Here is a 21,828-nt window from a genome sequence, read left to right as displayed (position 1 = left end):
GAAAGTCTTATGAGGAAGAATCAAATGGATTTGTGTGTGTAATCCTGTGTATGTGTGGTGCATGCGTGTCCGGGTTTGCATATTTAGCTCATTATCAGTTTTGACTGCATCATTTCCAGCGCTCTGAGTGAGATATCGGAGCTGTGATCTGCCTGGGGGGAAGTGAGGGCTGCTGTGGTTGCAACATATGAGCTGTATGCTGCGACTGGGTTCAATACTGAGCCTGTAATGCTGTTCAGTTCGGCTCAAGACAACCTGATCACTTAAATCAACAAACGCGAGCCCCGACACACTCTTCCTTCTTTTACAAACTCGCTGTTATTCCTCTCGCAGCTTCACTTGTTCGTCTGTCATCACGTCTTCCCTTTTCTGGCTGTTTTATTGTCATTTTTTTGCCGCAACAACTCTCCTGGTAGTACGTGTTTCTCTTTTCGTCTTTTCATTCGTTTGTTTCTCTCCAGTAATTTGGTCCCCAGCCAAAGAGGGGGGCCTCTGCTCTGAGCTGTTGTATGCTCTGCAGGTCACTGGAAGGTCAGCTGAGAGGCAACATTAACAGCAGAGACACTTGGCCTCCAGCATTAACCCCTAACAATTATTATCTCCACTCTCTCAAGCACCCCTGCTCACGGCCACCGCAGGACGCTTTGATTTGTTCGAGGTACAAACTGAGTGTGTGTGTGTGTGTGTGTGCACCAGCGCCACATTGTTGTCTATCTCTCCTCACACACACATGAAACACAATGAGGGAGATCAGCGAAGTCTACAGTGAGTGCATTGTTGCTGTGTGTGTCTACATGCGTGCAGTGACGCACAGATTCCCTGCTGCTGAAGTGTCCTTGAGCAAAAAACTGAATGCCTGCCAGCTGAGGAGCTGATCAATAGCTGATTCTGACCGTTTTTGTTGCTTGTTTCATGACCGCCTGCTCGTAAAGGCTCTGTATAGGCTCATATTCGCTCTATTACCTTCATAGATGTTTGGTGCATGCTGGGCTGGCAAGCCTGCTTTTCAGTTGCACTGTTCGGTTGCCAAACCACGCTGTAATTCTGCATCTAACGATGCTCTCTACGATTGTCCGGTAGAACATCTGCATGATCTGGCTGCTCACTCCATACAGCCTCAATCGCTGTATAGCAGTAAAGTCTCTGCTGTGGTCTATTGCACAGGTTATCAATGTGTGTTTTCCAGCAAAGAAGGTTGTCTATGTGGACTAATGTCTGTTTTTTTGATGACCACTGGCTCATGGTCAGTCTCTTGCCTTGGGTCACTGACCATCTCCTGTGTTTTGGTGACATTTAAAATGATATGGTTAGTGTCACACCTCTCGATGAAGGTGTCTATCTCATCGTGGTACACAGAAGGGTCCATATTCTTGTGGAGAAGACTCAAAATCACAGTATCATCAGTGAATTTTATAATATCATTATTTGGGTGTACTTTCCTGCAGTCATTAGTGTACAATGTAAGAGTATAGATGGGGGACCCCTGTATTGCCGTGTTTGGTCTCTGACAGCGTCCCATTGGCTAGGGCTGTGTATTTGCAAGAATCTGGTGATACGATGCGTATCATGATACAGGGGATACGATTCAATGTATTGCGATTTTGTAAGCAAGGCGATATATTGTGATTTTTTTGTCTAATTTTTAGGAAAACTGTCATAGTATGAAGAACACACCATCATATGTATAAAATCTGAGTAAAAAAAGTTTACTTTTTTATTCTTACAGAACAGTGAAATCTGCATTTTATCAAAATAATAAAAAATTATAATAATAAATAATAATATTATAATAATAAAAATTATATAAAAAAACAAATTATATAATAACAAAAACAAATACAATCATCTAATCAGAGGAGAGTTAACACTTGTATCCTTCAGCTTCTCTAAAACCAGGTAGGAGTTGCACAGTATTAAATACTGAATTAAAATCAATAAATACATTTTGAGCATAGGCTTTCGTGTTCTCGAGGTGCTTAGAAATAAAATGTCAGATGCTGAGGATGGCGTCTTCAGTGCTGCGTGCAAATTGATATCTATCTAACATTGACTCAACTTCCTTCTTGAGCAGGGACACTACAAATTTCTCGAAACATTTGGAGAAATAATGCCATCAGCTGTTTAACTCGATGCAACTCCTAATTTTGCATAAGAGTAGTGGATGGAAATGCACATTAATTCACATTTCCTTTTGCCAGTTTTTAGGAAATTCTTTGGGCTGTCGACTAAATTTGTATGCAAACCATAGACTGTATATAAGAAGTGGACGTAGTCACCATGACACAACCCATTGGTTTGTGGACTGCCGTTTTGAAGCCTCGAGTTTGGCATTTTTTGCCGTCGCCATCTTGGCTTTTTGCTGTCGCCACCATATTGTTTTTTACCAACCAGAAGTGACACGAGAGGGTGGAGCTAAGTACAACCGAACGCTGAATAAGACATTTTTAGGCGACCAAAAAGTTATAATTTACTTTCATGAACTGAAAACACACTGTGAAAGGGTTAAAGTCTCAGTCGAAAACACAGACAACTCCCAGACTGGACAACGTCGTGGTAGCTACCTGTCAATCACAAGGTAGCCACTCCATAAAGCATATCCTGCTTTATGGTCTATTTGACTCTAAATGGGACAATATTTACAAAATTTACTAAATGAACATCATGCTGTATTGAAGAAGACGTGAAACTAGCGATTAAGACCATAAACTCATGTTTACAATGTTTACTGAGGTAATAAATCAAGTGAGAAGTAGGGTCATTTTCTCAGAGACTTCTATACAATCAGACTTCTTTTTGCAACCAGAGGAGTCGCCCCCTGCTGGCTATTAGAAAGAATGCAGGTTTAAGACACTTCAGCATTGGCTTCACCTTTCAGACCCTGGAGGTTGTCCACTAATGCAAACTTGACTTATGACAGCAGGCCTTTAGCCCCGCCTATAGTTACCTTCAAATTGCCTTCCGACATGGTCCTATGACACGCAGTACAAAGTTTGTTTCAGGCAAATCCTGGCGTTTAAACATATATGGGCCAGTGTAGGTGCAACGTACCTGAGATGTTTTGTCCCTCCTTCCCTCTCTCCTGCCCTCCCGGCCTAGATACCCCGCCTCTCAGATTTCCTGAGGGCTGAGCCCTGGGCTTTTTGTCAACTGTGTTATAAGATAGTGGGGCCCAGACGCCCAGTCCCAGGGGCCCTAACACACAGGACACTAGCCTAGTGCCTACACTGTAGCTCTGTGGAGCAGATGTATTTCTCCCTCTCTCCTGAACCCTCCCTCCTTCTTTCATTGGTGCAACCGGGAGAAGAAAAGAGGGGATTGTTTGGAGACAAGAGGGATGAATTTGTCTGCCTCAGACAGGAGAAGAAAGGCAGTTTGAAAGGGACTTGTCAGTGGCTGTGGATCGGGTGGTTGGAGGGTGTCCCACTTTTCAGAGAGAATGCACTGTGTGTCAGCATGTTCTACCTTTTCTACAGTGTGTGCATGAGTGTGTTAGTGTGCACATCTGTGTGTGTCTCTGGTGTGCATCACTGCTCCAGCATAGTTACATCAGGATACATACGCCTAGATTACTCCTATTTGTCATAGTTTATCCTCATAACTGTTTCCTGTAAGTCTTCCTTTTCCTGTTTAGAGGAAGCTTTATCTCACTTTGTAGTTTCTACCAGGGCTACAAATTACACTAGATCACACAGAGATGTGTCGCCACAGACGCGACCACTTCAAGAACACCTTGGTAAAGTGTGTCTAACAAAACAGCGAGGTAAGCCTGTGGAGCAGTGCTGTGTGCTTGCAACCAGGCGATCAAATGTGATTAACGTGAAAATGTGGTCTCTCTCTGTCTCTCTCTCTATAGACAGTAAAGCCTACATGAAACTATCACGACATGAGACATGATTTCCCCCTTCCCTCTCACATACTCCGTTGCTCTCAGTCCAGTCCAGTCCAACAGCTAACTAGCCAGCTATTCCCACCACATCCACCGGCAAGGAAGTGGTAAAGTAGTAAAGCCTGCCTTATGCTTGATTTCATTGGCTGCCTGGGCCAAGTTTGACATTGACGAGTGGTGCGACTCCGCACCTGGCGCTGAAAAGTTTGGAATATATTAACTTTTATCCACATCTAAAAATGCTAGAAAGACAGGAACGAATGGCAGGAGTGCCATACCATAGGAAAACAATAGTTTTGTATGCGACGCGTCTCAGTGTGATTTTTGTCACCTAATCGATTAGTTGACTTAATTTAAAGAAATGTGAAACTGAGTTTCTCCAGAAAGAATCACACAAAAGCACCACTTTAAATCTTGTGTTAACCAGAGATGTGCTCACAAGTTTCTTAGAAATAAGTCATTCAGCATGATAAAAGCATAAAAAATGACTAATCGACTAAAGAAATCTTTGTAGACTAAGACCAAAATGACAGATTAGTTGACTAATGGACTAAGAGGGGGCAGCTCTAGTGTGTATGTTATGATATCTCCTATTTTAAGGAATCTCTGTACCTTGGTGGAAATTATAACTATCCATGTCCACACTCATGATGAGACTCAGTGAGAGTATGGCACTGTGTCTCTGGGGACATGAGAGTTTTGTCAGTGATGTGTCGTTCATATCTCTTCTGGGACGCAGCAGATTCGATCACATACTACTGATAGAAGCCCTCTTTTTTCCTTCCCTCTTACTTTTTTTTTGTGCATGTTGGTCCTCTTGAGATCCCAGCAGAGACAACAACCTTTGTGTATCAAACCCAGATCTCACAGGAGCTTGTCCCAGTGGAGCAGATTGGACACTTCTCACATCCCCAATAGTCCTCCAGGAGCGCAGTGCGGGACCATGTTGTTGAAAATGAAATGACTACATTGCAGGTTTATTTGTCTTTCAGTTACCCAGGGGACGAGTGTGTAGAGACCGTGGATTTTGTGAGTAATCGGGGTCATGCAGTCGTCAAGGTGGTGCAATGCTCCTTGACCTATCTACAATACAGCAACCTTTTTTCAAAGGATGAGTAGAAATTATTTATTTTGCTAACAAAATAAATGAAAATTACAGTCACTACTTGCCTTAGAGTTTCAAATTGCAGATATAAGTAGTCTTTAGACAGATCATACAATATCCTAAACTTCAGCATGCACAACACCAGTACTGAATGTGCTGATCGAGATGGAAATCACAGTTTATATGCACTGTTGCAACAGTTGTGTGGTATAATTAGCTGCACGTAAAGTTAAGGATTGCAAAGAGTTTCTACAGTTTAATATAGAAATGCCACAGTTTTACTAGATCAGCAAACATATTGTTGCAGAATATATTGAGGGACAACTGACTGATTGGTTGCATCATCAATTTGGTCATTTTTTGTGGGAGACAGCAGCTAGTTTAGGACATATTTTATTATTTTAAGAATAGATTTTGGGCTCTTCAATAATTGAAGTTACTCAGAAAATCATGATCACTGTTAATTGAGAAAATCGTCTTATTCTGGATGAAACTGTTTCAGTTATTATTTTCTATTACTTTCATTATGATTAAAAAAAAACATATCTGAATGTACATTTACATGTATCATTCATGGTCAAAATACAATTTATGCTGCATAAATCACAGGGGCCCCAATAGCGATAATAATCATTTTGACTCGACAAAACGATTATTATGAAAACAGATTTTTAAAATGTTTAGGGGACAATTTATGTAACTCAGTATTTTATAGCCGTTCTCTGTTGTGACACATCACTGCCCTCCTAAAACCTCTGACATGATTTAATCCCTGGTTTTAAAATGATGATTAACACAACAGTCTGCATTAAAACAGGCAGATCACATTTTGAGGCCTTTAATACAAACCATCAACAGGAAATAATTAGTTTATCAAAACAGAGATAGTGACACTTTTACATGTGAATGTAATGGTCCAACAAAATCACTGCTGTGATTTACAAAGGAAATAATGATCTCTGCAATATGAAGAACTTATAGGATCACGTGTTTTACTGATCTGATTATCTGCATTAAAGGTTTTCTACAACCAGCCAGAGAATCCACAATAGTGCTAAAATATAATTACCAGTCACGGCAGCGACACTGGTATTGTTTTTACCTTGTGAGTCTGTGTGTGTGTCGTCATGGCAAAATGTGGTCCTGCAGATTTTAGGAGAACGCGATAGAGTCACAACCATGTAAGATGCAGTCCCGAAACGTTGTGTAGTTGAGATCAAAACGAAGGCCGAGTTTGAAGATGGGTGTGGTCCGAGCAAGGGCGCCGGAAGCAGAGGGGTAGTAAGTGGCCCGATACGGAGTCGCGGCTGGTGTGATCCCATCACAAGATGGTCTCTACTTTCTAAACTTGTGTTTGATCCTGTTTTCACCACTTCCTGTCTTTTAGTTCAGTAGATGCTCTTTCACGTACGTGACCTTAACTTCTGAGGACATAATGTGGATGAGTTGTTTTCTCCTACTTTTGGTAAACGCCCGCTCCCTTCATCATTATTAGGGCTCTGAACTGGATAAAACGCTGCTCCTTCCCCCCTTTCATCTCCTTTATCACCATCTCTCCGCTAACTCCCTCCTCTGAAGTCACTTTTGGCCTTGTTCTCGATTCCTTTAATTGAGTTTGGTAGAAAAACAAATGGTCTAAGGAGGGGGCGCTCGTGGAAAGGTGAGAGCCATAAATCTCACTGGTGATTTAGGGTGCCCACCCAGTCCCCAAACTCCTCCTCCACAAAGGTCCTCAGAGAGGTTCACCTCGAAAAGACACTTAGTTGCTTTTTATCTGCTCTTTTATGGGGAGATCTCGTTCTTTCACTGTGTCATATTTTCAGTGAGGACGTGACATTTTAAAAGGGTCTGTGAATAAGTCTGAGTGTGGTGTGGGATGGCTGGAAGAATGACAGAGTAAGTGCTTCTAGGGTGAGAGGTCAGGGAAGTCTTGAGAGGAGGCTGCATGCTGCACTTATGTTGACCCTTAACGGTGTGTCATCTCAAGGCTCACTGCTGTAGCCTCGGGGGCCGAGACGGCAGACTTCGGCTTTCTGAGGAACTCAAGTCTGCACCGCAAGACTTTGAGATAATGTTTGCGTGTTTTTACCTCATTTACTAATCGACTGTATAGTTTACATTACTGCTGATCATTTCCCAAATTATACCACACTTGTTTACCATCATTACCTGGTATTAAAATCAACATTCACAGGCTTTAAACCGGCTTGCGATATGTAATATTTCACAGTGAATGAATTTTATTTGTGTTAGAGTTTCAGTTATCATTGTGTGGTAATGCAGTTAAATAATGTAAGATGATTTAAATGATTTTGCACTGATGATAATGTTTCTTTGACCCTAAAGCAGACGTGATGTTGACTGTGATTAATTCCTTATTTCAAGCTAGTTTTGTAGGTTAATTATGCCTCTACGCCGGCAACAGCTGTGGCCAGAGGCATTATGTTTTCGGGTTGTCCGTCTGCCCATACGATTCTTTTGAACTAGATATCTCAGAAACGCCTTGAGGGAACTTCTTCAAATTTGGCACAAACGTCCACTTGGACTCGAGGATGAAGGTCAAAGGTCAAGGTCATTGTAACCTCACAAACACACAATTTCACACAAATGTCTAATATGATGAAATGATGACATTTTGGACAGACATGGATGTAAACTGCAACTTCACTGTTTGCCGGAGGCATACTACCGCGAGACGATAATTCTAGTTTTCATAACTTAGAGCAATGACTGTAATTTGTAAAGGAGGAAAATCACATTCAAAAATCTAAAAGATATGGAACATGGTTAGCAGTGATGTAACTTATAGTAAAAGGGTTCACGTGTAAAAGGAAATGTCTTTTATCACGTCAGCATCATGTAGGCCAATTTCATAAGAGTATTATACAATGAGCAGATGCGACTGGTTAAGTAATTGTGGGAACATATGGCTCAACCTGCTCAGTTTCTGTCAACAGCACTAATCTCCACCGCTCAGTGAAGTAGCCTGTTTATTAGAAAGTGGTGGTTCATGTCAACAAGGGTCAGAAGGGTAACTTGAATGCACTGATACTGTACTATTGAGAATTACTGAAAAGGTTGTACTGAAAGGAGAGGATATAAATGACTTGTTATGCAACCGAGGAGGTTTGATGAGTGTTACAAAAGCCCCTCCGTGTCCCGGCCAGACAATAAACATGATTCTTTGATAGTTTAATGAATATAAATGGCAGCTTTTGTTAATGGGAAGATGTTGTAGTGTTTTTTTTAAGTTTTGTTGAATCCCTCCAGAAGGGAAATAAGTTTTCTCAGTCGTCACTGCTAGTTTTATAGTTTCTTTATTATCAACAGTATGCAATGGCCACCTTTTTGTAACAGGTAGCAAATAGTAAGCATGGATTCTGACTCTGGCAGGATGGTAGAAGTGCTGATCAAAAGTCATGATATAGAGGCTAATAGAAAGTTGTACTATACAGTGTTTCCCCCTCGTTCAGCTGCAAAGATGATCCTCACATGGTGACATTAGCACCGCCTGAAGGTAAAGTGGCTTATACCCCAAAAACTGTTAAAGAAATAGTCAGACATTTTGGGAGCTACGCTTTAATACTTTCTTGCCAATATTTAGATGAAAAGATTGATACCACTCAATATAGTCAATATAAAGCTACTGGAAACAGCTAGCAAGAAGCTTTCCAAAGATAACAACATCTGCCTAACAGCACCTCCAAAGCATGTCGGTTTAATCCGTATAAATAAAGTGTAAACAACATGCCTTGCGGTTTAAGGGAGGTTTATGTGTCGGACTATTTCTTGGCCTGATACAGTAGCTTGATTCCAGCTTGATTCTCGCGATCTCACGAGATCCCCTATCACACGAAAATTCATCTTGTCAAGCTTCAAGTAATGCGTTTGTGTCCAGCAAACCAGATCCCAGACCAATCAGCATCCTGTGAGAAGCTACTGGCAGCTACGGGCGTAATTTAGGTGTGTGAGAGGGCAACTGTTGTTTCTAAACAACAATGGGTTAGGGTTAGACCTTAGCGTAAATGTGTAAATAGCATGAGTAGCATCAGAACTGGAGAGTATTTCTTCATTGAAAGAAGTACAGTACTAAAGGCGATGTTTTTGCTCTTCTCCCGACTGGCTTGTGCAAGAATTTGATTGACAAAAGGTTCATCCAATCACCTGCCAGGTATTTTTTTGAAAGTGCCTGCCCTTTTACAATGACTACTTCTCAGATAGTTCTGTATAACAAACCATCTGGCAGGTCAGGTTGGTAACTTCTCGGACTCCAGGAAATGGAAGGGAAGTTATAGGTGTTGGTTGTTGGATTTTATTACCTTAAGACAGAACTAGGCTAACGGTTTCCCCTGTTTCCAGTCTTTATGCTAAGATAAGCTAAACGGCTGCTGGCTGTAGCTTCATATTTGCCGTACAGACACGAGAGTGGTATCAATATTTCATCTTGCAAGAAAGCACATAAGCGTATTTATGAAAATGTGTCCAGAGATAAACAAGGATGCATAGAAAACTACCGTGCATTTGATGCACAGAAGATAAACCTAAGATAGTTATTATAGTAGTACTAAGAAACAAAATAGCTGTTACTGACAGTGTAGCTTGTAATTGTATTAATTAAACGTCTATGAAGAGGGTCATTACTATCTGTACTGTGTGGTACCTTGTCCCCGTATGGCACGGAGGACAGCACAATTAGCCAAATGAATTTCTGTATCTGTTCTGATTATAAAGACTTAAATAGTGATTATTGGATATTGAATAGAAGGAGCAGATGGAATAATGAACTTGATCTCTTTATTTCTTACGAGTATAAATGTTGACCAGCTCAAAGAAAGCGCTTCAGCTAAAAATATATTCATAACTGGGATAACAGTATCCATATTATGATTCAGGTGATATAGTAAAAGAAAAAAAAAAGGCAGTGAAAATAAATTATCTGAATAACAATAATAATTATAACAACAATAATTATATAATAAACAGTGTCAAATTAAGATTCATAAACCTTTTTTGTTTGCTTTCTTTCTTTTGTGAAAATTCCTTTAAAATTGTCCATAAGCAAAAAAATCCAGCATATTTTCATTTAATGTTGCGAAGGTGATCTCGTCCCCTTCGGTCTCACACATTTACAATATTCACAGTTACTATAAACCTGTTCGGCACATACTGAGCCACACTGCAGTCAGTCAGGCTGTCAGTGGGGACAAAACTATGAGGTGCAATGACATTTTTTGTGTTTACGTGTGGGTGCCTGGCCGACGGGAAGCAGAATATCCCTCTCTGACTTCCTCCATCAAAATAGGTACCTATAGATAAGGAGTAAAAAAGGTAATCTCCTCCCGTGATACATCTGTTCTCCAACATACCATTGGCATAATCAATCAAGAGACAATCAAGATGAAGACACACAAGCTGCATGTCCGTAACATTGCACACACTGTCCTCTAGCGAGACCCTCATCCCCGTTCACACAACCGTCTCAGGTTCCTCCAGCGTTCCTGTACTTTAACCCCTCTCAGCCCATGGCCGTCACCATGTTAGAGTGGTGCGGGTGCCCAAAGGACGGGTGTATCGGGGTGGGCGTGGGAAGCATGTGTCCAGCGTGGCTGAAAGGTGGCAAGTGGCCCATGGACATGTGTCCGGCCAGAGAGCTGAATGGAGAGCTCTTGTCGTAAAGCTGGCTTTTGGAAAACTCCTCGTAGCTGTCGCAGCCCCGCTTCTTTTTGGATTTGTTGGACATTTTTCGGTTGCGTGTCTGTATTCCCTCCTTTTTCATGGTCATAGGCCGGTTCACCTGTGTAGAGAGGGAGGGAAGTGAGGAGGTGAGTGATCTGGTTCAAGTTTGGAGGGAAAGTTCAAATACAGAAATTATGAATTTTATGAAAATGTAATCAAATACATTTTTAAGTAGTTCTTTTGTTAAGTTTGGTAAGTCCTTAAAGATAGGGTTTATAAAGATTTTTAGAATTTTTTTTGTTATATTAGTTGAAATTCTCATTACATCCTGACAGCAATCAATAAATCAAATGCTCTGACAAAAGAGCATTGTCCATTGGTCCGATCATTTCATTCAGCCTGCCTGTCTACCTGCGCGCTCTCTGCCTGTTCACTCATTGCGTGTCACCAGAGTCTTCCACAAGCTGCTACCTTGACAGCTGTGAGTACTAACAACAGCCATGTTCGTTGCTTACATTCATGATGATAAGTTTGGGGGAGTGGCTTTGGAGGGAGGCCTGAAGCGAGGGACTGTCCAACGTGGTGACTTTCTCTCTAGATTTAGGGACGTTTGGAGCTAGTGCTGCTCGCTACTTTCATTGGTAAAGAGTTGGCAACACTGGGCTCAGTTTTTAGGTTGGATCATTTTTTTAAAATTTAGTGTAGTCTAGTTTTTCAAGATCACAGTTTTTGTTATTGTCAACAAATCCCATGAAAAGACCAAAATCGACTATGCATTAATCCATCCCTCAGTGCTTTCCTACCATCCTGTCTGTGGGACTGTATACATCTTTAAAAATAGGTGACAAGTGTATATTTGATTTTTTTAAAAGGTTAAATAATTCCCTAAAACAGCTGGGCACTGTAGTTTGTAGCAAGCATTATTCAATGAGGAGTAACTAGTGCATTTGTTGGGGACTATTTTTGGCTGCGGATTAATACACAATTGGTGCTCTATGAAGTATATCTGGCACCAGAGCAGTGTGTGTGTGCAATTGTGTGGCTCATTGGTGTTTTTTAATAGTTTTTGGAGAACAATGGAGGTCTATGACACATATAGATATAGGATAGGGATTTGTTGACAATAAGAAAAATATAAAATTCATCCTTTACAAATATGCATCCTTAGTATCTATTATATATCATGATGCCTCCCGCCTTAATGCTATTCATATGGAGCCTTGTGGCAGTCCCACTCAACAACAGTCCCACCATTGTGACTCTCAAGGGGATTACGCCTACCATGGAAACAATACAGCACAAAGAAAGAAAACACCAACGAGTCCAACAGTGTCTGAGAGTAAAACAGCCCTCTCTCTCTCTGTCTCTCTCTCTTTTCTGCCTCTCTTATCCCTCAACAATCAGTGTGACCTGCCTGCCTACTTCCCGTCTACTTGACCCTGTTGGTCCCAACTTGGTGATCAGCAGTCAAAGACTTACATTATGCAGTTTATAGTAGAGGCCGCAGGCATTGCACACCGGGTCTCCATTAGCATTGCGCCGCCAGAGTGTGGTGGTGGTCGTCTGACAGTTAGCACAACAGGTGCCTGCTCGTCTGGCAGCAGACTGTGGAAAGATATTAAACTTTGATTAGAACTCAACACAACACAGCACGGCTCAGTTTATTTCAGTATGTACAATGTATGACGTTAGTTTAACTTTCTAATCTATTGATTTAAACATTTCATGACATTAGGGCTCAACTATATCTATATTATGTAATATATAAAACCTCAGCTAATTACGAAAAAATGCCTATCACAAGTTCCCGGAGGCCATGATGACATTTTCAAATGTCTTGTTTTGTCGGACCAACAGTCCAAAACCCAAAGATATTTAGTTTACTATCATACAATAGTAAGAAAAACTGAACATTGTCTAATTTTTGAGAGACTGGAACCAGTAGATCTTTGTCATTTTTGCTTTAAAAATGACTTGAACAATTAATTAATTATGACAATTGTTGCCAATTATCTTTCAATCGAGTGACAAATTGATCAACTAAACGTTGCAGCTCTAATCGATTAATCAATTAGTTGTCAACTATTTTGATAATCGATTAATCGGTTTGAGTCATTTTTTTAAGAAAAAAAAGTATAAATTCTCTGATTCCAGCTTCTTAAAAGTGAATATTTTCCGGTTTCTTTACTCCCTCTATGACAGTAAACTGAATATCTTTGAGTTGTGGATGTAGTCTTGGGCTTTGGGAAACACTGATCGACATCTTTCACCATTTTCTGACATTTTATAGAGCAAAACAACTAATCTATTAATCAAGAAAATAATCGGCAATGAAAATAATTGTTAGTTGCAGCCCTATAGTTGACATTTTCAATTTGTGGGAGTTACCTCCTCAATATTTTGACAGCAGATTTCAAATGAAAATGTATCAACGAGATAGGTCACATAGGGAATTACTTTATTTGTTATTACAAATGCTCAGTTCATGTGCACAAAGATCAGTTTAAAATGATGAGTGAGGAGCCCTATAATAACAGGCTCATGATTATCACTCCTAATTATTTCATGCTTTTTACTGGTCTAATTTCTTCTGAATGAATACATTAATCTGCACCCTCAGTAAAAATGTTCTAATAAATGTAGTTATTGATATAATCATCATCCCAAAGTTTCCATAAATACTCCAAAAGGTCAAACATCAGCTCCCATAACTTTCCCATCTTCTTTTTTTAGCTGTTCACTGTGCTGTACTTTCTGTGTGGTGGCCAGACAGCTTGACCACTGAGCTCTGAGCTCTGAGTCCTCATGTAGTCATGAAGTCAGGAGGTCTCAGGAGGAAACAGGGCTGGCCTCGCTGCTCTATCTGGACCGGTCACATATCCGGAGAGGAAACAACTGGAGGGCTGCTGCCGCTAAAAGCACTGCGAGCTCCGGCCGAGCCACACGGAAACCAGCCTGATATATGGCTGCATTATAGACGCTATTATAGCGAACAGACGCTCAAATAAGACGCTCGTATATTGTGTGTGAAACAAGGTCAGTAGCGACAGATTATTAGACCTGTTGGTCACATCATGCGTCAACAAACAACAAACAGACTCGGATCAGGTGAATACAAAATGTTTTTTAGTTTTTTTTATATATAAAATGAATCTTACTGGTTGTCTCTAAATTATAATAACAATATATTCTAAATAAATAATGTATTTTGTCGATTATGTCACCGGTGGCCTTTTCTCTTCTTTTCCTTCAATAAACGTGAAGTTGCGCACTTTGGTTGCGCGTTTGCACATCACATTAAATATCTTTGATTACAAAATGCTGCTTTAATTACAACTAATGGACTACTGCTTTTTGTTTTCACTTTTTCCAAGTCCATTCGTCCAGGTTTCCAAAATAAAACCATCTCCATAAGTCCTGGTTTAAAAGTCTGATGGCAAATTATAGGCTGCTACTGATTTAATGAGCAATGTGTGTTAAAACTACAAATACTGTCTTCATTTCCTCCTGCTACACTGAGGCTGCAAATATTATAGCTTTACTTTGAAATTATTATGAGAATTATCAAATAGTAGGAATAATTATTTAATGTCCATCATTATTTTAGCTTAAAAAATGTCAAAAAATTATTATGCAATAAAATGATCTTAAAAGTCTTTATAGCATACTTAGATGTTTGGCTTTTAAGTATTTGATTTCATATCACCATTAACTTTGTGACTCCCCTAACCTGGTATCATGCTTTGGTTTATGTGTTTTGAAACAGTTTTAAAGTTCTTCGTAGGATGAGTGTGACATGAAGTTGTCTGACCCAGTGGTTTCCAAAGTGGGGACCCCCAGAGGGATCCCCAGTAAAAAGTAGAATAATTTGTTATCACTATAAATCCATCCATCAGTAGCATAACGACAAAATGTATGACTATTTTGGTCATGGGTTTCATACACTTTCTGTAATAAAACATGATAGAAAAGATATCCGTACACTTAGATCTATGCAGTATTTCACTTTGTGAACTTTATTACTTTAAGTGTGCGGATATCTTTTCTATCATCTTTTGGACTCGTTGATTCTTACAGCACCTTAGCAAAGATTAAGACTAGTGAAGCGGTTGTCATCCTGCATTACCTAGATGTAATAAAACATATAAAAGCAAAATTCCTATCAGATGGGGGACCCTGGGACAAAATCTTATCAAATGGGGGACTCATTTGTGTCAGTTTAGGTTTTTTTTTATGTGAAAACGTTTGTGAACCACTGGTCTGACCTACTCCCAGCAACACTGATGTTTGAAGCAGTTCATGATGGCCGATGACTCCAAACAAAGCTGCACTGAGACAAACTCACTGTCCTTTAAAAAAACACATATCTCCAATTTGTCAGCTTTTCATGAGCTATAAAAACATTTAATTTTCACATAACCTAATGGTGTTTTAATGGTTTATTATAGTTTAAGAGGAAGGTTTTTTTGAACCCCACAAATGAACATTCAATCCTTCAGTTTATTTGAAAAAATTCAAAACCACCGAACTTGTAGACGCGTGGTTTTCACTGGACAAACCCTTACTTAAACACCTTGGCCTACAAATAAATAAAACAAGCTGAACCCAGCAGCGTTATGAGCCATAAGGTGTCAGCGAGGCCCGGTGTTGTTTTGAGGGATGGGGTGCTGGCCCTGCTATCAGTGACAGTATCAGGAGTAGCAGTAATAATGATAAGAGAAACAACACCGATAGTCCCTCTCTGCTACAGCAGCCCGAGCATGAAGGAGCAAGAGGTGAGCGAGAAGCACAATTCCTGGAAACTGATTGGGAAAATATAACTTTCCTGGAATTGTGCCTCCTCCCTCCCCCCTCTCTCCCTTCACCTTACACTCTTATTATTTACTACCACCTCAAACACACACACACACACACACACACACACACACGTTCACGGCCCCTCTCTCTTTTAGACTCACCAGCCTGCGTTTGGGTTTGATGAGCGGTCTGTTCTGGCCGTTCATCTTGTGGTAAAGCCCGCAGGCGTTGCACAGGTAGTGTCCGGTGCTGTCACGTCTCCACAGAGGTGTAGATGTGGCGCCGCAGTTTACACACTCACGGCCCTCTGGAGAAGAACACACAGAGACAGGTTGTCAAATTTGATATACCTGGCAACTTCAGCTTGTTGATCTAGCTTTATGATGATTGTGTGTATGGTCACTAAACTATAAGATAGTATGTTTATTATCTTGTGTGCATGCACAGGCATTTGTGTGAGCACATCAGATTATAAGCAGTGCATTTCCACAAACAACACCTTCAATTATAGATTAAATGTTGTATTTAACTTTCTTAGCCATTGACTCTTTGTTTGTGAGAGTAAAGAGAAAGAAACAGAGTCTGCTACTGGAATATAAAGGAACTCTGTTACAGCATGTGCCTTAGCAGAAACACAAAACAGCTAAAAGTTGAAGAAGAGTTTGCTCTACAATCAGTAAATATATTCCCTTGGTGCTGTCTATAGCCTCTATTTCTAAAACATCAGTTCAACACCAATGCTTCACCTCTAGGAAATATATGTAAAACAGTATGATGGAGAATATATATTTCATTTTATAAAAGCAGAGCCACTTAGTTCCACTTTTTAAAGAAAGAAATGATGTGAGTTGAATACCTTTCATGGGGCAAACAACAACCATTAAAGCCATTTTTTTAAAAAATAATATTTTAACTTAACAATAGCAGCAATCCTCACATAACTTATAGTAAAGTAATAAAAATATATTTTGCAGCCAGTTAATATGTCATCTCTCATTTAGTAAAAACAAGTCACTCTAAGTGAGTTTAGGTTACCCTGCACTAATAAACTGGTTTAACACAGTCAGGCTTACGCTGGGAGTCTCCTAGTCTGTAATCAAATAACAATCAGGACAGTGTATTAATGTCGTATTATGTAACAGAGAAGCGACTCGTAGCCTAAATACTGAGGTTTTTGGCTCTGAGCGTCTGCAGATCTTCCTTTCACACCTCTGGGCCGGTTCCAGTTCACTGTTCTGTTGCAGCCAGCTCAGCCATAATTACAGAGTCACGGTTAACAATAGAGGATTATCAAAGTCGCTCTGTCTAGTGCAGGCTTAGGCCTCTGCAAGCATTTAATGAAAAAATATTATTATTATTATATTATTTATTAGGCTATTATTGTTATTATTATTATACAATTTCCAAAATTATAAATTGATGGTGCTCAAATCACAGCTTGCACATGACAGACTGTGTTTAAGGTCATACAGAACACATCAAAGGAAATCTGGTTACATTTGGAATATATTAAATGGCTTTTATTTTTATGTTATAATTGTAAACAGTAAATGGTTTAATATAGCAGGATAGCATGACAAAAAAAAGCTTCTCGTAAAGGTTTTTTTTTTTTATTGGTAAATGTTCTTTGAATTATTAATATTATTGGGTCATTAAGAGTTGTGTGATAATAATCTTATAGATTATGTTGGCTATAGATTCATGAACCACTTTGATTTTAATAGTAAGTTTAATTATGCATGTTTGTGTGTGTATTATGTAACAAGATTTACTCAATTTACAGAGTATTAATTATAAATGTGGCAGCAAAAAAAAAAAAATTATGCAAAGCTGCACTATATGTAAATAAACTCACCCTGGCACCCCAGATACACAACTATTATTTACAGTAGAGTGTCACAGGATATTTTAAAATGCATTTATATTTGCCTGAGGGTATAACTACCTGTAGTTCTAGTTTAGTTTAATTAAAACGTGTTATAGAAGAGCAGGCCAACTCTTCTAAGTCTTCTAAGTCCAAAAAGTGTGTGAATATTTCCAGATGTAATTTATTTTATGTTCGGACTATATAGTCTGAGGTGTATTATGTAACAAGATTTACTCAATTTACAGAGTATTAATTATAAATGTGGCAAATAAAAACAAAACAATGCACAAAGCTGCACTATATGTCAATAAACTCACCCGGGCACCCCAGATACACAACTATTATGTACAGTAGAGTGTCACAGGATATTTTAAAATGCATTAAGTTACTTTATATTTGCCTGAGGGTAAGTATAGAGTTTAGTTTAGTTTAATTAAAACTCGCTCTAGAAGAGCAGGCCTATATGATAGGATCGTTATATAAACTCACAGACAGTTTCTATAAATCCAAATACTGTGTGAATATTTCCAGATGTTAATTTATTTTATGTTGGGACTATATAGTCTGTGGTGAGTTTGCATGTGGACTCACCGATGCACCCTATTACTACCAGGGGCCAAATAGATAGTAGGTAGGAGGTATTAAAATAATAATTGGAAGAAAACCATAAGAAACATAAAATAGTAAAAATGATTTGCAATGAAAATAATTTGGAAAATAATACACTTTGATTTGCTTTCTTGCTGAGAGTTAGATGAGAAGATTGATACCACTGTCAAGTCCAAATACTGTGTGAATATTTCCAGATGTAATGTATTTTATATTGGGACTATATAGTCTGAGGTGAGTTTGCATGTGGACTCAATCTACTTTTTGTTGGAGTTTATGCAGGTAGGAGTTTAAAGGAATAGTTCAACGTTTTGAGTAATACAAAATACTGTGTGAATATTTCCAGATGTAATTTTATTTTATGTTGGGACTATATAGTGTGAGGTGAGTTGTGCATGTGCACTCACCGATGCAGGAGCGTGTCTTGCCTTTGTTCCTGGAGCTGAAGCTGGATGCTGCTCCCAGCAGGCTGCCCGGGTGAAACAGACTGCCTCCGTACTCATGCGCCGCTGGGAGAGAGTAGGTTGGGTAGGTCGGTATGGGATGATGGGTGGAGGTCTGAGAGGCCAGGCTACTCCTCAGCGGGCTGCAGCCCTCCATCTCCATCTTCATCCCCTCCGATAAAGACACATGGTACTTGATTGAGTCCTTCTCGTCCATCCTGCTGATGCTGGCGGACGGAGACACTGCTCCCGGGTCCGGTGATACGTCCTTAGGCGGTGTAGGAGGGAAAGCGTACAGAGAGCTGGTGCTGGAGTGGGACGGCGGCGTTAGAGAGGAGGCTGAGACCGCGTTAGAGCTGCTGCTGCACGGGTAGACCGCGGAGAGGCCGCCGGGCGACGCGGAGCCCGGGTGGTGCAGGCTGGGCTTGCTGAAGGGGCTGACGGACCAGGCGTTGTGGTGGTGGTGGTGGTGGTGAGCAGACAGGGCTGCTGCTTTACCACCGTCCAGCCAGGAGATACCAGGACTGTGGATGAGATGAGTCCCAGTCAGACGAGCTGGGAAATAACACAACAAGTAGACTTTTTATTATACATGATGGTGATTCAGCATTTAGATAGATAGATAGTAACTTTATTGATCCTGAGGGAAATTCAAGTTTCCAGCATCACAGTTCCATAGTGCAAAACATTTAGTTAGTAAAAAGGCAGTAAAAAAGTTAGTAGTGCAAAGTACAAAAAAATATACCAGATATAAAAATACAAGGAGATGAAGAAAACTGTTAAAACTGAACATAGTGCGGAGTAGCAGCTGTGTTACAGGACTATTAAAAAAGTGAGCATTTAGAGAAAATGTGTGGTGTTTGGATGCAAAAAATAATAAAAATAATGGAGACTTGTTGATTCACTGGACACACTGGTCTGATTTAAACATGCACATAAAGTAACTTTACAAAAAAATAGACCAGAATTAAACCAGTATATCCTGAACTAACATATGCATTAAAATAATAATAATAATAAAATAACAAAAGCAGACTATGTATTATACAGATGAGGATTCAGCATTTAGAGAAACGTGTGTGGTGTTTGGATGCAACAAAAAATTTAAATAATGGAGACTTGTTGATTCACTGGACACACATGGTCTGATTTAAACATGCACATAAAGTAACATAACTTTACAAAAAATAGACCATAATTAAACCAGCATATCCTGAACTAACATATGTATTAAAATAATAATAATAATAAAATAACAAAAGCAGACTATTTATTATACAGATGATGATTCAGCATTTAGATAGATAGATAGATAGATAGATAGATAGTAACTTTATTGATCCCGAGGGAAATTCAAGTTTCCAGCATCACAGTTCCATAGTGCAAAAACATGTTAGTAAAAAGGCAGTAAAAAAGTTAGTAGTGCAAAGTACAAAAAAATATACCAGATATAAAAAGATGAAGAAGAACACTTTTAAAACTGAATATAGTGCAGGGTAACAGCTGTGATACAGGACTGTCAAAAAAAGTGAGATTAAAAAAGAGTATTTAGAGAAACTGTGTGGTGTTTGGATGCAAAAAAAATAATATTCGAGACTTGTTGATTCACTGGACACACTGGCCTGATTTAAACATGCACATAAAGTAACATCAATTTACAAAAAATAGACCAGAATTAAACCAGTATATCCTGAATTAACATATGCATTAAAATAAGAATAACAATAAATTCAGTTCCTGACTGCACAAATAACCTCAAGATATTTTTTTCTTGAATGTGAATGTCTTGTGTGTTTTTTTTTTTTAAATCACAAAAATTGTAGACTAATGTAAAATAAAATGTGAAAGCAGTTTATGAGACTCATGAGCCAGCAATTATGCACAAGGCCAGAAAATTATTATTATTATATTATATTAATTAACGATTCAAACAGCAGAAAACAGTCACATAATGTTTCCTCTGATACTTGTGTTAAATAGATAAAATGATAATGAAACTAAAACACAACTGTTTTCAGAAAAAAATATATACTTTTGCTTTACAACTGATTTTTTATATAGCCTACTATAAATCCAACTATACGAGTTTGTATGTGGACCTATTGGGTAAAGTTGCACCCTTGTGTTATTCTACACTGTAAACAATGCTGTTAATTTACAGCAGGATTTCAACAGTATTAACCTGTTATTGCTAAAAACAGTGCTTTACTGTTAATACAAAAGAAAACCTGTTAAATTACGCTCATAGGGCGTTTTTTAACTGAACTATAATGCATTCTTAAAAAACATCACTTTACTGCTGATCAACTGTCTAAAGTATCATCAGTAACAGTTTCATGCAGTATTTCTTTAATTCTGGGACCTGATCTGCACATGTGAGGCTTGTCCATTGTGCATGATTGTAAAATCAGTGAATTATCTTTATTGTTCTTCACTCACATGTTGTTATGGTTTGCATTCTGTGCTTGTAGCCAGCTAGAGACACACATTTTGGGAAAATTGTCAACAGGTCTATTATAGCCTTTTTCCTAACAAGTGCCTTTAAATGTATTTAGTGTGACTATTCCTATGACTGTAACCTGCTAAGTCTATTCATCTAGGCAACAAATAATGTTTATTAAAATGTATGTAAAAAATACAACCTAAATAGTGCATTAAAACAAATTAGTAAGATAATGTAAAAGAAAGGTGAAAAACAGCTATATAATGTATCTTTAAACAGTAAATTAACTGTAAAATACTGTGAAATTAATTTTTAAAAAAAACTGTATTTTTCATTAACAGTACAAAGCTGTAAATTTCAGCGACAGTATAATAATGTTAATTTTACAGTAACATAAAGGCAACCCTGCTGCCAGCTCTTCACTGTTATTTTACTGGGAGATGCTCAACAGTGTAGCTGATCTTACCGTGCGCCTGGCTGTAGGACACTCTGGCCCTGGCTGGGTTGTGGTAGTACGGGTTTCCTTGTGAGTCCAGGTGATTAAAGAAAACATCCACCTCGTCCGGAGGCAGCAGCTGCGCCGCCGGCTCCATGTAGTTGTGTCCGAGGCCGTGGTGGTGAGAGTCCGGGTGTTGTCCTCCGTTCAGCACGGCTGCATGGTGATGCATCCAGCGAGGCTGATCAGCAGCCACATCCATCTCTAGTGGCTTCTCTGTGCTTTTGAGTAAACGGATATCCAGGGAGCGATATCTAAAAACAAGTGTCCTTTACTGGATCTTCGCTGTGTCCATTTACAGTATGAAGGACTTTGTTTTGCTTCCTCTGACTTTAATTCCTCTCTTCTTTCCTGCACATCGAGTCGAGTTCGACACTGGAAACCTGCAACAAGCAAAACATCAAGATGTTAATATATATATATATATTTATTTTTTTTTATTTTTGTTTTCATATATGCAATCCACTGTTTGTAATTACAACAGTCAAATAATGAAACCAACTTTT

The 21,828-nt window shown here is 39.1% G+C and overlaps 1 protein-coding gene across 2 annotated transcripts in view; it reads right to left on the bottom strand.

Moving 5' to 3' along the window:
• Positions 1-8,292: 8,292 nt before the first annotated feature.
• gata2b (GATA binding protein 2b) overlaps positions 8,293-21,828 on the bottom strand; it is a 14,261-nt gene continuing 725 nt past the window's right edge. The window contains exons 2-6 of one of the 2 annotated variants that reach the window (XM_037784214.1): positions 21,293-21,705; positions 18,348-18,938; positions 15,626-15,771; positions 12,147-12,272; positions 8,293-10,785 (exon numbers count right to left, since the gene is read on the bottom strand). In XM_037784214.1, the coding sequence (XP_037640142.1) occupies positions 10,507-10,785; positions 12,147-12,272; positions 15,626-15,771; positions 18,348-18,938; positions 21,293-21,524 (1,374 nt within the window). In that variant the 5' untranslated portion in view covers positions 21,525-21,705 and the 3' untranslated portion in view covers positions 8,293-10,506. The remainder of the gene's footprint in view (positions 10,786-12,146; positions 12,273-15,625; positions 15,772-18,347; positions 18,939-21,292; positions 21,706-21,828) is intronic. The other variant, XM_037784220.1, reaches the window with a different exon arrangement.

The sequence above is a fragment of the Sebastes umbrosus genome, chromosome 1, assembly GCF_015220745.1.
Source record: "Sebastes umbrosus isolate fSebUmb1 chromosome 1, fSebUmb1.pri, whole genome shotgun sequence".
In the NCBI taxonomy this organism is placed as follows: Eukaryota; Metazoa; Chordata; class Actinopteri; order Perciformes; family Sebastidae; genus Sebastes; species Sebastes umbrosus.
This window is presented reverse-complemented; position numbering and strand designations above follow the sequence as displayed.